Raw genomic sequence first — 16,763 nt, 5'->3', positions numbered from 1 at the left:
AACTGCAAAGCAAAAACCTCTCAGCTGGGAGAGGGATTTGGGGAATGGCCATAAAGAACATACTTATATATATGCATGTAACAATTATCATTTTCCACAATGCTAACTTCATCTGTGGAATTGGCAGTTATATTCTTCAGCATCATCATTTTAATGTCCATTACCCGTGTTTGCATGGGTCAGATAAAATTCTTTAAGGCAGCTTTTTTTCCACAGCTGGATGCCCTTCCTGTCCTCAACCTTTACTTGTTTCCAAGCAGGGTAATATTTCCCCACGATCATGGTCAGATATGTTATCACGGAACACTGAAAATGAACTGTATGGCTTGTATGATAACCTGGCAGAGTTATTAGAATGCTGGACAAAATGCTTTGCAACATTTCCTTTGGCTCTTTATGTTCTGAGTTCAGATTCTGCCGAGGTTGACTTAGCCTGTCATCCTTTTGGGGTTTATGTAATTGACTAGCCTCTTCTCCAAATTTCAGGTCTTGTGCATACAGTAGAAAGAATTATTATCATTATTATTTCATAATATTACTCTATTCCCCCAAATAGCTGACCTTGTGTCAAAATTTGAAAACATAAAAATGAATAATTATTATTATTGTTATTTTTATTATTATTATTCTAAAGACATAACAGTTCCTTTAAAATTCATTGGCCAGAAGTGCAAGCCATGGTCTTAGATAAAATATACTGCAGCATTTATATATAATGATATATATAAATAGATAAAAATCATATAATATATATTTATATATATATATAAATATATTTGTATGTATATATATATATATATAGATATATAAGAATCCGTGTTACATACAAAACACAGTGAATTTACGCTTAAAGTTATAAAACATTGGTATAATTAAAAATTTGGGATAACAAAACATAAAAAGGACATATTAAAATGACATATTAAAATTCCAGAAAAAAAATACAGAAAAAAGCAAAATTACAAAAATTACAAAATTTTTTTCATCTAAGGGCTGTTTTGGAGACCCGCCAATTAATAAGATACGTTTCATATTTTCGAAACTGACACTCCCCTCATTAATAATAATGATATTCATAAAACCTAATAATAATGATATTCATAAAAACTTTATTAAATGTGCTCTTAATTCTGTTGATAAAGGTCTCCTGTGAAATCACCCCTGGGCAACAGCTGGGCAGACCGAGTAAAGGGTATAACATCTGGACACAGTCCAGCTGTGAATAACAGTGTCACCTCAAGTGTTGCCCCCAACGATGAGTTGAACCAAGAGAACGATGGTAAGTCATGTAAAATCAAAATTGACTTTTCTGTTTCCATTGTTGGAATTTAAAAAAAGAAAAAAAATGTCTCTCTTTTCCCTTTCCAAGTGTCAGGTGGTGGTGGTGTAATTCTGGGGGTGAACAGGTGTGAATCTAAAAAATTTTTTTTTCTCTTCAGTTGAACCAGATTGTCACTAGGTCAAACTAAGGCAATACTAATCCAAGGTACTGTACACTTGAATGTTACCTGGAAACCTGAAATTCCAACTAAACACCTAAACCATTCGGTCCTGTTTAATTCATTTTACCTTTTCGTTGTTTGCCAAGATGGCAGTTGTTGCTTTCTTCTTTCTCCTCCTTCTCCCCTTCTTCTTCCAATCAGGACTCACGCCATTAGCCACAAAAAATAATCTCTAATTCGAGCCTACTCTAAGCTACTAAGAATGCATGTGGCAACTTGAAGATAGACTGGTGGCTGCACGGGTGCGAAAGCTACGTTGTTATCCTAATTCCATAAACGGTGGCTTTTAACGGGTGGAGAGCTGAACCATCCTGGGTTACAGAGGATTCGCAATCTAGACTAGGGTCTGAAAGTTTACCACACCATAGTGGGCTACGCCATGGTTCCTCTGCTTTGTGGCAGCAGTAGGAACAAAGAGTAAGAAAAAATTGTGGTGAAAGAGTACAGCGTGGTTCACCAACAACCACCCACCCACCGGAGCCTCGTGGAGTTTAGGTGTTTTTACTCAATAAACACTCACAATACCCGGTCTGGGAATCGAAACCGCAAGGCCGCTTACAACCATGGTTCCTCTGCTTTGTGGCAGAAGTAGGAAGAAAGATTGAGAGAAAGTTGAGGTGAAAGAGTTCTGTGGGGTTCCCCCCACTCCATCGGAGCCTCGTGGAGCTTAGGTGTTTTTGCTCAATAAACACTCACAATGCCCATACTTACGACTGCGAGTCTGCTGCTCTAACCACTGGGCCATTGTGCCTCCACACAGTTGTTCATTTAATTGATGAATACCACAATTAATATGTATATGTGTGTGTGTGTATATAATAGTGCATCATCATTTAATGTCTTCTTTCTATGCTGGCATGGGTTAGACAGTTTGACTGGAATTGGTGAGCCAGAGAGCTGCACCAGGTTCCAGTCTGATTTTGGCTTGGTTTCTACTGCTGGATGCCCTTCCTAATGCCAACAACTCCCAAGAGTGTAGTGGGTGCCTTTTACACATCACCGGCACAGGACACTTGTCTATATACATTTATGCAGTTTTGTACATGTGCGTGTGTGTGTGTGTGTGTGTGTGTGCACATGCATATTTAACTATGTTTATGTATTCTTCAGTATGTGTATGTTTGTGTAGGTCCTTGTGCATTCATGCTTATACACGTGTGTGTGTGTGTGTGTGTGTATTCATGCTGAGAGGTGTGTGTGTGTACTGTAACTAGAAGGAATTTAAGGCACATTACATTGCAAGGGAAATGCTATGTCTAACGACAAAGTAAGTCACTTAAATCCTGGCTCAGCTTGTCTAAAGCAGTGGTTCTCAGCTGGAGTCCATATGATCCTTGGGGGTCTATACAAGATTCTTTTTGATCCATGAAAGCAAAAATAGTAAATTGGAGGTCTGCTGTAGTGTTTTAGGGTCCCTGAAAAATGTTTTGTTTTAGATGTATTTATTGCAAGAAACAAGCAGGTTTTTTCTCTGACATTTTACAAAGTTCAACACACAGGGTGGCCCAAAACTAGGTTTACAGTTATTTAACTATCTCTTTCGCATTCATATATCAACAGTTTAGATTTTGATTATATATAATATTATATAAAAATGTGGAGGCGCAATGGCCCAGTGGTTAGGGCAGCAGCCTTGCGGTCGTAGGATCACGATTTCGATTCCCAGACCGGGCGTTGTGAGTGTTTATTGAGCGAAAACACCTAAAGCTCCATGAGGCTCCGGCAGTGGGTGATGGTGATCCCTGCTGTACTCTTTTGCCACAACTTTCTCTCACTCTTTCTTCTGTTGGCCTGCTCGCTTAGCCAGCGGGGTGGCATCATTTGTAGGCTAAAACAACGCGAAGCGATGTGTAGCAGCATCTGATAGCCTGGTCAGTCATGGTGATCATGGTGATTATATAAAAATACGAAACCATGCTAATTTAGTTAATTGTAAGATAGATATTTAAATGTAATAAAATGTTTTAAAAGAAATTGTAAGTGCCTATGTGATAACTATAAACCTACTTTTTGGTCACCCTGTATTTCTCGCCAGTGAGACATGTTCTCTCAAAGCATGCCACTGCAATCCTACACAAGTGAATGTGTGGAAAGCAAAATTGGAATTTTGAAAAGTTTTTATAAACTGAGTTTTTAAGCATTGAATGGCTATGAGGGTCCACCAGCATAGAATATTAATGAAAGGGGTCCATAAGTGTACGATGGCTGATAACCACTGGTCTAATAATGCTTTATGTCTCTTTAAGAAGTTATCTTGTTTCAGTTATTAGACTGTGGCCATGCTGGGGCACGACCTTGAATGTTTAGCTGAATGAATCAACCCCAGTACTTACTTATTTCTTAAGCCTGGTACTTATTCTATCAGCCCCTTTTGCTGAACTGCTAATTTCACTAGTTGTCAAGAGATAGTAGGAGACAAACGTAGACGCACATACTCACATGATGGACTTTTTTTCAGTTTCCATCTAACTACCAAATCCACTTACAAGGCTTTGGTCAGCCTGCAGGTATAGTAGAAAACAATTACCTAAAGTGCCATGCAGTGGGACTGAACCTGAAACCATGTGGCTCAGAAGCAAGCTTCTTATCACACTGCAATGCCTGTGCCTATGTAGTATATATATATATATATATATATATATAAAACTATTCCTAGTGGCTTTTTGTAACTGGCACCACCAAGAAGGAACAGTATCAATGACAACAGCATGAAACCGTTATGATCTCTTGGACATTGACTGATGAGGAATTGGCTACAAATTTTCTGTCTGTTATGGTTTCGTGAAATTCTCTGTTACGTTTCTGTTTAATTTTTCTGTTTTTATTCAATCTTTGAAACACAAATACGCATGTTGACAACTTTTTCCACCTTGTAAGAGCAACTCCCAATTTTTCTGCTCTTTTAATGGTGAGGCTACGTTAAAAAATATCACTATCTTATCTGTATCATAAGAACATAATAAATGCGGCCTTATAAAGTCTAGCCAGGCTCATGGGCCCAGTTTCCAGGTTTCTATGGTGTATGTGTTCTCCCAGCTGGATGGGACGCCAGTCCATTGCAGCGTTACTCATTTTTGCCAGCTGAGTGGACTGGAGCAGCGTGAAATGAAGTGTTTTGCTCAAGAACACAACGCGTTGACCTGTCCAGGAATCGAAACCACAATCTTACGATCATGATGCTGACACCCTAACCACTAAGCCACGCACCTCCACTATCTGTATCATACAATACACATTTCAGTGCTTCTAGAAAAAAAAAACATGTTTGTTTCCATTTATACACATATGCTTGTTATATATGTTATATATTTTTTTCTTTTTTATTTTTCCAGATGAAGCAGATGGCTGGGAGACTGTGCAGCGTGGAGGCAAATCTAAGTCTCGAAACCACAACAATAATAACAACAGTAATGTTGTTAATAATAATAATAATAGTAGTCGATCTGAAAAGTCTTATCATAATAATAATAATAACAGTAATAACAATGTAGCTGGTTTTGCGAAAAACCGACGGTCAGAAAAATACTCAAATAATCGAACATTTGTTGAATCCAACAACAACAACAACAACAACAACCATAGTTGTAGTAACAGTCATAATAATAATAATAATAATTCAAATTTCTCCAAGTCCACTGTTTATCTTCCTGGTCAGAAGGACCGTGTCTTCAGCTCTTCACCAACTTCCATACATTCTAACTACATTTTGCCATGTGTTTCTGATCAGAAACTCCACACTAACTGCCCCAAATCTCCCCAGCCCCACAACAATAACAATAACAAGAACAACAGCAACCACACAAGAGCTCACCATGGAAACCATATGACCCCATTGTCGTCATCGTCGTCGTCAGTGAAACACTCTGTCAGGTCCCCTCCGACTCCCTCGGGTGCAGTGGAGTATGGAGGCCGGGCTAGCAGGACTCAAAGGCGTGAACACACTCCTGACCGATTCTATGGGAATCGAACCTGGGACTCTGGGATCGGCCTTCATGAGAGGACGCATAGTAAAGAGAGCGAGAAGGAGAATATCCCTGTGCTTGGTTGCGATCTGGATGCCAACGACGGAGATGATGAGGCTGAAGATGAACTGTTGTTGGACATTTATGAACTTGAGGATTACAACTCGTTGAAAGACGAGGAATCGGACCATGTTGTATTCAGTGAAACTGAAGAACTACATTCAATGTCTTCCCAGAAATCTCCAGAAATCTCAGATGACGACAAAGTGAATTTTGATGAGGATGAAAAGAAAGCATTTGCTGTAAGTCATCTCACTCTTTACTTATATTTCTAAACTTTCAGCATTTTTTGGTGCCATTTTAGCATGCAGTCTACTTGACCATTTACCCTTTAGCATGAAGTATATCCCTAACCTAACCATAACTCTAATCCTAATCCCTAACCTTAATTCTAATCCTAAACCTTTACTCAGATCAGGTTATTTCACAGTGTAGGCTTCAGATAGTGTGGTAGACTGCATGCTAAATTAGCAATCTTTTTTAAAAATTATTTTATTTGTTTAACACTTTAAGCATTTAAACCGGTCATATCCAGCCAAAGTATTCTGCCTGTTTTCTGTTCAAACTGACCAGATTTGGCCTCTCACAACAACCCTATAATATCAGTCCAAAAATTAAGTTACCTCATCAAAATCTCATATCTACAAGATAATGCATGATTAATTAAAAACACAATGAATAAAAAAATAATTACATTTGATAGAATAATGTAAATGCCAAAGGATTTATTCTGCTTTAAACAAAGGATTGTAATAACAAAGTTATTTAATAAATTCTTCATTTTTGCAAAATTAATTGAAACAAAACCAACAAAAAAGTTCAAAATATAAAAATTTAGGCTTCTTGCTTCTTTCTGGTTAATTATTTTTACTTTTAATAAATCCGTACTTTATCAAGTGTGTGTATGTGTGATGCTTTTTTTTATTTTGCAGGAACTGACTTCTGCCTTAGATGAAGCTGACAAATTAAGCAGTCAGTTGGAATTGGCAAACCAACAAGAACAGAATTGGCTTGAAAAACTGGCTCAAGAAGAGAGTACTCCGATTGCTGATGTTGAAACAGAAAATGAAATTGAGGTTAAAACTTCCTTCTTTCATTTGAATAAATCTGCACCCAGACAATGATCATCAGTATTTTTATCTCTTTCCACTTCCTGGCCATTCCTACCCTCTCTTCCACAATATGAGTAGCTGTGTAGCTCCTGTACAACAAGAGAACTGTTCTATTTTGGCCCCTTCTTAATATTTCAACCTCTCATTTCCAAGCATAAAGCCACCTCCTTCTCTACTGTAGCCTCACTCACTTGAAAGGGATCTTCTTCATGCAAGCTGCATGGTCACCTCACTAGTGCTGGTGCCATGAATAAAGCACCCAATACACACTGTAAAGTAGTTGACATTAAGAAGGGGATCAAGCTGTAGAAACCATTCCAAAGCAAAAATTGGAGCATGATGCAGACTTTTGATCCATTGGATCCTGTCAAACAAGTCCAACCGTGTTAGCGTGGAACATCATCATCATCATTATCTATTTCTTTATTACCCACAAGGGGCTAAACGCAGAGAGGACAAACAAGGACAGACAAAGGGATTAAGTCGATTAGATCGACCCCAGTGCGTAACTGGTACTTATTTAATCGACCCCGAAACGATGAAAGGCAAAGTCGACCTCGGCGGAATTTGAACTCAGAACGTAGCAGCAGACGAAATACCGCTAAGCATTTCGCCCGGCGTGCTAACGAGTCTGCCAGCTCGCCGTCATTATCGTTTAACATCCGCTTTCCATGCTAGCATGGGTTGGACGATTTGACTGAGGACTGGCGAACCAGATGGCTGCACCAAGCTCCAATCTGATCTGGCAGAGTTTCTACAGCTGGATGCCCTTCCTAACGCCAACCACACCGAGAGTGTAGTGAGTGCTTTTACGTTCCACTGGCACGAGGGATAGTCCGGCGGTACTGACAATGGCCACGCTCAAATGGTGTTTTTTATGTGCCACCTGCACAGGAGCCAGTCCAGTGGCACTGGCAACGACCTAGCTCAAATGTTTTTTCATGTGCCACCGACATAAGTGCCAGTAAGGCGACGCTGGTAACAATCACGCTTGAATGGTGCTTTTTACATGCCAAATGATGATGACAACGATGTGTGTTTGTGTGCACCCATGTATTGGTTCACATTTTACCAATAAATATGCACACTGTTTCTTTGGTCTTGACTTCTATGATAATTGTCAGTTTGTCAGAGATCTTTTGTCACACATTCTGTGACCTCTTCAATGACTATCTGTAATGGTTGCAAACCACTTTCCCATGAAGCCACATGTCTGGTCATGGGGGAAATATTACCTTGTTTGGGAACAGATAAGGGTTGGTGATAGGAAGAGCATCCTGCTTTAGAAAATCTGCTTCAACAAATTCTGTCTGATCCAAGCGAGTATAGGATATGTAAACATTAAAACAATGTTGATGATGATATAATTAACAATTTAAGGTGGCGAGCTGGGAGAAACATTAGCACGCCGGGCGAAATGCATAGCTGTATTTCGTTTGCCGCTACGTCCCGAGTTCAAATTCCGTCGAGGTCGACTTTGCCTTTCATCCTTTCGGGGTCGATAAATTAAGTACCAGTTACGCATTGGGGTCGATGTAATCGACTTAATCCGTTTGTCTGTCCTTGTTTGTCCCCTCTGTGTTTAGCCACTTGTGGGCAGTAAAGAAACAGATATAATTAACAATAAAGGTGTAGAAATGGCAGTCATTCAAGAGAAAAAAAAAGTAGAATAATTGTGGTATTGCAGCTCTCTGTGCTTCTAAGTTCAAATCATGCCAAGGTTACCATTTGCCAGCCATCTTTCCAATAAGTTTTTTCGTCAAATTGTTTGACTGTTGGATGAAATGTTTTATAGTATCTGTAGCAGCAGTTTCTGTTCTCATTTTAAATTGCACCAGAGCTAAACATGCCTTGCCATAAGAATGCCCTGTCCACTGTGGAGAAGTTGGCCTACAGCCTGCATTGATAAAAATTGTAATGGTATGCTGAGGCTTTCATCCATTACTGATGAAAAATGGCTGAATCATCATCATCATCGTTTAACGTCTGCTTTCCATACTAGCATGGGTTGGACGGTTTGACTGAGGTCTGGGAAGCCAGGAGGCTGCACCAGGTCCAGTCTGATCTGGCAGTGTTTCTACAGCTGGATGCCCTTCCTAACGCCAACCACTCTGTGAGTGTAGTGGGTGCTTTTTACGTGCCAGGCATAGCTGGCAACGGCCACGATCGGTTGGTGCTTTTTATGTGTCACCGGCATGGAGGCCAGTTGGGGCGGCGCTGGCAGCAGCCACGTTCGGATGGTTCTTTTACGTGCCACCGGCACTGGTATCACAACTACAATTTCCATTGATTTTTGAGTGGTTTCGATTCCGATTTCACTTGCCTCAACAGGTCTTCGCAAGCAGAGTTTTTGTGTCCCAAGAAGGAAAGGTATGCATAAGTGGGCTGGCTACATCCCAGGTAGAGGCCATGGCTGAATGGAAGTTTCTTTTACTTTATTGAAAAGTTTCTTTTAAATTTTATCATTAAGTGATAGACATTTCCCTAATGAACACACACACTATTTACTTGATCTTCATTTCATCTTTATTATTATTATTATTATTATTAGTTTATTTGTCAGAGTTCTTTCATTACACATTCTGTGACCTCTTCAATGACTATTTGTTCTTCTCTCTATCTTCTCTTCCCTCTGGTTTTGTTCTGTCTATACTATCTTTTTTTTTTTTTCTTATATGTATATCTTAAAGGAAAGCTGACATGATTAAAAAATTAACAGAAATGAAGAATATTTCATGTTTTAATTTCAGAACACTGATCTGAATTTAGAAGCTTTAGTCAATTCATGTGAAGGTAAGTTTATCTTACAGCTTGGCTTGTTCCATTGGAATTTGGTAGAATGGTTGATTAACAATATGTCATGAATATATAGATAAGGTGTGATATGAGGTAGATTTGTCTGCTATATATCTAGCAAGTTGAGTGACTGTATAAATGCTTTTCCCTAGGCTTTTGTACCAGTAATATTTGGATTTCACTTCATTCTGTTTATATTTGTATCCAATCCTTATTAATTGTTTTTTTTTTACATTTATTTCTCATAGATTCTGAAAGTTATAAGAGTAAGTCGTGGGGAGAAATTGTCGACGAGGCTGACGCCAGAACTCCAGGACACGGCGTCCATATGCATGAGAAACTTTCTTCTCCATCTCGGAAACGGTAAGTAATTATTGCCACCTTCACCTCTGCATGGTAGATACAGGTGTGGGTGTGTGGTTAAGAAATTTGCTTCCCAACCACCTGGTTTCGAGTTTAGTCCCAGTGTGTGGAATCTTGGAAAAGTATCTTCTGCTATGGCTAGATAGGTGCAGGTGTGGCTGTGTGGTAAGCACAGTGCTTCCCAACCACATAGATCCTGGTTCAATCCTGCTGTGTGACACCTTGGGCTGGCCAAAGCCTTATGAGTGGATTTGATAGATGGAAGCTGAAAGAAGCCCATTATGTAAATATATAAAGTACACATATACATGTATGCATGCATGTGTGTGTGTACCCCACTATCACTTGACAACTGGTGTTGGTGTGTTTACATTCCTGTAACTTCGGCGAAAGAGGCCAATAGAATAAGTACCAGGCTTGAAAAGATATGTATTGAGGTCGATTCATTCAACTAGATATTCTTCGAAGCAGTGCCCCAGCATGGCCTCAGTCTAATGACTGAAACAAGTAAAAGATATATATGTATACACACACACTCACAAATACACACTATTTAAATGTATGACAGGCATTTAAAGAATTAATTAGGATTCTTTTTTTTCTCTCTCCAAACCACCTCTTCTTTGGAATTAGGTCTCCCACTGAAAGGAAGAAGCGTCATGAACAGAAGCAAGCCAAAGCACAGGAACTCCGTACAAAACTGAACCGAGAGAAGGCTGCTAGATTAAAAGAAATCTCAAGGAAGGTATGAAGCTGACCTTTTTTTTGTCATTTTTAATTGCTGCCTCTTGGATTGTTAGCATCAATTTGGATATGATATAGGCACTACTTCATCAATTCTTCTCATCCTAACACCCCATACTAACTCTACTCCATCTCTGCTAGTCACCCACTTGTCATAGACCTCAGCCCAACCACCCTAAACTTCATTGTAACCCCCATGTCTTAACTATAAACTTCAACTAAATATAGTTGTAGGAGTGGCTGTGTGGTAAGTAGCTTGCTTACGAACCACATGGTTCCAGGTTCAGTCCCACTTCATGGCACCTTGGGCAAGTGTCTTTACAAAGCCTTGGGCCGACCAAAGCCTTGTGAATGAATTTGGTAGATGGAAACTGAAAGAAGCCTCTCGTATACATGTATATATATATGTGTGTTTGTGTGTCTGTGTTTGTCCCCCCCCCCCAACAACGTTTGACAACCAATGCCGGTGTGTTTATGTCCCCTAACTTATCAGTTCAGCAAAAGAAACCAATAAAATAAGTACTAGGCTTACAAAGAATAAGTCCTGGGGTTGATTTGCTCAACTAAAGGCGGTGCTCCAGCATGGCCACAGTCAAATGACTGAAACAAGTAAAAGAGTATATAGAAATAAATATTTTGTAGAACCACCCACCATTTCAAATAAGTTTTGGCTCTGAAACCCTCCGCTACTGCCACTTCAATGATTTTCCCTCACCCCCATCCAAAACTGACTTTAAACTATAAAATTAAATCTTTCATTGTTAATAACATATGGAATCACCCCATCACACTGACTTACATCCCTAGGCTTTACTTCTTAACCATACAATGGTTATGATCTGAGGACCTTTGTGTGTGTGTGTGTGTGTGTGTATATACACACACACACACACATACATACATATACATGTAAAAGGCACCCTTGCTAGTGACATAAAAATCACCCACTACACTCTTGGGTTGGTTGGCGTTAGGAAGGACATCCAGCCAAGGAAACCATGCCAAATCAGACTGGAACCTGGTATAGATTTCGATGATGTAATTGTGTATTTTTAGAACACCATTGTATGGTATGCGTGAGAGGCCAGATCTGGCTGGTTTGAACATGAAACAGATAGGATGCTTTGGACGGATATCATCATCATCATCGTTTAACGTCTGTTCTCCATGCTAGCATGGGTTGGACGGTTCGACCGGGGATCTAGGAAGCCAGGAGGCTGCACCGGGCTCCAGTCTGATCTGGCAGTGTTTCTACAGCTGGATGCCCTTCCTAACGCCAACCACTCCGTGAGTGTAGTGGGTGCTTTGGACGGACATGGCTGGTTTGAATAAGTTGCTGCTTGAAAGTACCTCTGAGAGTTGACCCCGTCTGTCTCATCAGTTGAATTCGTTATCGTTTGTGTATTTGCCAGGTTGAAGAGGTTCGAGCTTGGAAAGATGATTTACTTCGTCAGAAAAAGGCTACCATGGAACGGAAACTACTTCAGGCTGAAGAGAAACGCCAGATGCAACTCAAAATGAAGGCACAGAAGGCTCACGATGAAGAGGCCAAGGTGAATATTTAATTGCAATTACCTGCCTGGTTCCCATATTGCTTCTGTGTAGCTCGTTCATTTATTGTGGATGTTGTTGTTGTTGTTGTGGTTGTTGTTGCTATGGCTTCCCTTTTTTCTTTTTGTTTCATTGTTTTAAAAGAGTAACTTTTCCATTTCTGTTTTTAACACAACTGTCTTGTAATACTTTAACTTCAACCTGTCTCTAATCACACTCACATATTCACCTGGAATATTGCACAAGTGCTTTACACACCTGGCTGCCCTCTACATAGAACCAGCAGACTACCTGATTAGTTAATTCACCCAAAACAGGTGTTAAATGTCAACATGCATCCAATAGCATTCAGTGTCCAGACTACATGACATATCATCATCATCATCGTTTAACATCTGCTTTCCATGCTAGCATGGGTTGGATAGTTCAACTGAGGTCTGGGAAGCCAGAAGGCTGCACCAGGCCCAGTCTGATCTGGCAATGTTTTGATGGCTGGATGCCCTTCCTAACGCCAACCACTCCATGAGTGTAGTGGGTGCTTTTTACGTGCCACCGACACAAGTGCCAGACGAGGCTGGCAAACAGCCACGATCGGATGGTGCTTTTTACGTGCCACCAGCACTGGTATCACAGCTGCAGTTTCCATTGATGTTGATCGATTTTGATTTGGATGGAATGATTGTAGAACACGGTCTCATACCCTACTAACTGATGGCATTTTTTAAGTAGATGACACCTGTACGTTGGTTCTAAATCTTAAAATTACTCTTCGATGTGAATCCTTAACCATGTTTTAAGTGAAATGTGCTGGAGATGGATAATTTCTTTATTTGGTTATGACGTCACATATGAGGCCACAGTGAAAGGTTTTAGAGGTGCGAAGTAGTGGATCTCAACTGGGGTCCATGTTACCTTCGGAGGTCCATATAAGATTTTGTTAGAATTTTTCTGCAATAAATTAACCACTTTTTATACAATTCCTAATAATATTTGATTATAAAAATATAGTAGTTTTTAAACATTGAATAACTATGAGGGTCCCCATTTCCTGTGTAAGATAGGAATCAACAGGGTCCATAAGCAAAAACTGGTTGAAAATCACTGGTATAGAGAATTGAAGAGATTGTATTTTCTGATTGGTCGTTTATTATACAGCCATCAGAATAGTGAGTTGAACTCCTGTTCAGTTTGAACTCAGAATGTTAGGAGATGGACAAAATAGTGTCTGAGTATTTAATCATTTAATCTACCACTTGACCACCTCTACCATTCCACTGTCCTCTGTCACTTCCATCAACATCATTCCTAATCTATCATTTAATGTGTGTGCATGCGTGCGTCTAAGGTTGGGTCTTCCGGTTTCATTCTTATTCTGTATGAACAGGTACATTTGCTGCTGACATAGATGTTTTTGTTACCTGTTGTATTTGACTAGTTGTGATGTTTGTGATAGTGTTGTATTGATGGTTGTTTTGTCTGGTGGTGAGCTGTTGAGAGATAAGTGTTGTGTTAGTTGTATGTCTGCTGTTGTGTTAAGTCTTTTGTATTGGCTGTTGTGTGGTTTATATTTGAGACATAGAATATCAAATATCGAAATAATCCTGTATAATCTGTTTTACATATTTTTTTTATAAATGTTAATTAGTGTTTATTCTAAATAATCTTTGTTACATAATTACAATTAGGTTTTCTTTTGTTGGTGTGTTTTTTTTTTTTACTTTTTGTGTTTGTCTTATTTGTTAATTCTGGGTGAAGTGTTTGTTGCATTATTTAATGATATATTTTGGAAATCTTTGTTTTTCCCCTCTTCACAGCACACAAAGGGCTCTTAGTTTCATCTTCGTCATCATCACCATCATCATTTAATATCTGTATTCCATGCTAGCAGGTGTGGGATAGTACCATAAGAGCCTGCCAGGCCGAAGCCTGCACCAGACTTCTGTGACTGTTTTGGCAGGATTTTTACAGCTGGATGCCCTTCCTAACACCAACCACTCAGCAGAGTTCTGTAGGTGATAAATATGCAGAGAATATCCTCATCAACTGAATTCAAATTTATCAGATTTATTCCTTTTGCATCTTTTCTAACAAGCTTCTGGTGAAAAGCTTTTGTTCCTATTTCCATAGCCAAGAAATTCCTAACTTCCAGTTCAAGAAAGACCTGGAAAGAATTATCCATGTTTTGTCTGGGCAAATCCCCATATCTTGACATTGTTGATAGAATGGTGTTAATGATTAAATATAGTTGTCTATAGAATTATAATGCTTACATACTGAATGGAAAACTGCTTTTGTAAATGACTCTTGTTTCAGTCATTTGACTGTGACCATGCTGGAGCACCACCTTTAGTCGAGCAAATCGACCCCAGGACTTATTTTTTGTAAGCCTAGTACTTATTCTATCGGTCTTTTTTTTGCCGAACTGCTAAGTGACGGGGACGTAAACACACCAGTATTGGTTGTCAAGCGATGTTGGGGAGACAAACACAGACACACATATATACATACGATGGGCTTCTTTCAGTTTCCGTCTACCAAATCCACTCACAAGGCTTTGGTCGGCCCAAGGCTATAGTAGAAGACACTTGCCCAAAGTGTCATGCAGTGGGACTGAACCCGGAACCACGTGGTTGGTAAGCAAGCTACTTACCACACAGCCACTCCTACGCCTGATGATTTGTCATTTGAGAAGATTTGTCAAGCTAAGTGAAACCATAGTCACCACCAATGCTGGTATCATAGGACTCGCATCTGTGCTGGTGGCACATAAAAAAGCAACCATTTACACTCTTGGGGCAGTTGGTGTTAGGAAGGGCACCCAGCCATAGAAACCATGTTAAATCAGATTGGAGGATGATGATGATGATTATTCTTTTGTATTTGATCTTAATCCCTTGAAAATAGTCTGCTTATCTCCCACATGATAGCAAGCAACGTCTATTTGCTTCAGTAGAATCCACAGTGGATCATCTAACTTAACCCCTTGTAACTTAAACTTAGCTTTGGCCGACAACTCTGCCGCTGATTGTTATGAAATTTAGAATCTAACTCTTCACCCCATTGCAAGCTCTTACATCACCCATAAAATTACTAACCAATGAAAATCCTGCTACTGTGTCAGATGACAAGGACTCAATACTTCATAAATGTGACATTTGTGCACGGACTTTTTCAATAATATACAGAAAGTATAAAAAAGGCAAACTTTGTCTGTTTACTCAAACTGTGAACAATAACTGCTAAATCTTCTTTAGACCATACCCTGTTGTCTTAAAAAGTGAACATATTGAATATTGTAGTCTTAGGTAGACAATATCTGAATACAAAACAAGATGGGATAGGTATCACTGCAACATCTTTGAACATAGGTCTGCTCTGTCAGTATTGATTCAGAGCTAAACAACAGCAACTCTTGGAGGCTGCAGATCTGTTCAGCACGAGGCTAGAATTATCTGTGGCCCTGGAGGAAGTGATGTAACTCTACACACTTCAGTTTTTACTTACTGTAATTTCTGCAGGAGGTGACATAAATGCCAGGAAGGAGATAATACAATTCTTCATAGTTACTATCTTTTATTGATGTTCTTCCCATCTGCTATGGTTTTTATGTTTGATATTCATTTGTCAGTCTTAACCAAGACCACGTAATCAAGAGTTTAAATGTTACTGTTGCCACTCTGTATTCTCTCTGTCCAAGGTCCCTAACTATGTTCTTTTGAGATTGTGTGACAGTGTGGAAAAGCCTGCTTCTATCTTTGATTCCCTTTTTTTATAAATGTATTCATACCTTGGATTGTAGGGTGACCTGCTGTGCTTGAGACCTATTGAGTCAAGCACATCAACATCAAAAAATCACGGAGTGGTTGGCGTTAGGAAGGTCAGCCATCTGTAGAAACTCAGCCAGAATCAGATTGGAGCCTGGTGCAGCCTCCTGGCTTCCCAGACCCCGGTCAAACCTTCCAACCCTGCTAGCATGGAAAACGGACGTTAAACAATGATGATGATTTATCACCAGCGTTTAAAATTCATTTTTTCATGCTTGCATATCTAAGATCACACACACACACACACACACATACACCATAGAATGGTACTCAAAAGGCGGCAAGCTGGCAGAATCATTAGCACGCCGGGCGAATTGCGTAGCCGTATTTCATCTATCGTTACGTTCTGAGTTCAAATTACGCCGAGGTCGACTTTGCCTTTCATCCTTTCAGGGTTGATAAATTAAGTACCAGTTACACACTGGGGTCAACATAATCGACTTAATCCATTTGTCTGTCCTTGTTTATCCTCTCTGTGTTTATCCCCTTGTGTGTAGTAAAGAAATAGGTATTTCGTCTGCTGCTACGTTCTGAGTTCAAATTCCGCTGAGGTCGACTTTGCCTTTCGTCCTTTCGGGGTCAATAAATTAAGTACCAGTTACGCACTGGGGTCGATATAATCGACTTAATCCGTTTGGCTGTCCTTGTTTGTCCTCTCTGTGTTGAGCCCCTTGTGGGTAGTAAAGAAATAGGTACTCAAAGGGCTTAGTCTTTAATTATTCAGGAATCCCTGGAAAATCTGCTTGTTGTCTTCTAGTTAGAAGCCAAGTGGTTGCTATAGAGATGAGAGGACATCCTCCTGTCATGTATTTATGGCTTCTTCTCATCAGATACTTGAGAACTTATGCC

General features: G+C 39.6%; 1 protein-coding gene across 3 annotated transcripts in view; it reads left to right on the top strand.

The window, feature by feature from the left end:
- LOC115220258 (S phase cyclin A-associated protein in the endoplasmic reticulum) overlaps window positions 1-16,763 on the top strand; it is a 63,943-nt gene that overhangs the window by 20,724 nt on the left and 26,456 nt on the right. For 2 of the 3 annotated variants that reach the window (XM_036509879.1, XM_029790355.2), the window contains exons 6-12: window positions 1,143-1,279; window positions 4,835-5,766; window positions 6,457-6,600; window positions 9,387-9,429; window positions 9,681-9,795; window positions 10,429-10,540; window positions 11,952-12,092. In XM_036509879.1, coding sequence (XP_036365772.1) covers window positions 1,143-1,279; window positions 4,835-5,766; window positions 6,457-6,600; window positions 9,387-9,429; window positions 9,681-9,795; window positions 10,429-10,540; window positions 11,952-12,092 — 1,624 coding nt within the window. The remainder of the gene's footprint in view (window positions 1-1,142; window positions 1,280-4,834; window positions 5,767-6,456; window positions 6,601-9,386; window positions 9,430-9,680; window positions 9,796-10,428; window positions 10,541-11,951; window positions 12,093-16,763) is intronic. The other variant, XM_036509880.1, reaches the window with a different exon arrangement.

Source organism: Octopus sinensis, linkage group LG16 (genome assembly GCF_006345805.1).
Source record: "Octopus sinensis linkage group LG16, ASM634580v1, whole genome shotgun sequence".
NCBI lineage: Eukaryota > Metazoa > Mollusca > Cephalopoda > Octopoda > Octopodidae > Octopus > Octopus sinensis.
Note: the sequence above shows the minus strand (reverse complement) of the source record. Positions and strands in the feature narration are given on the sequence as shown.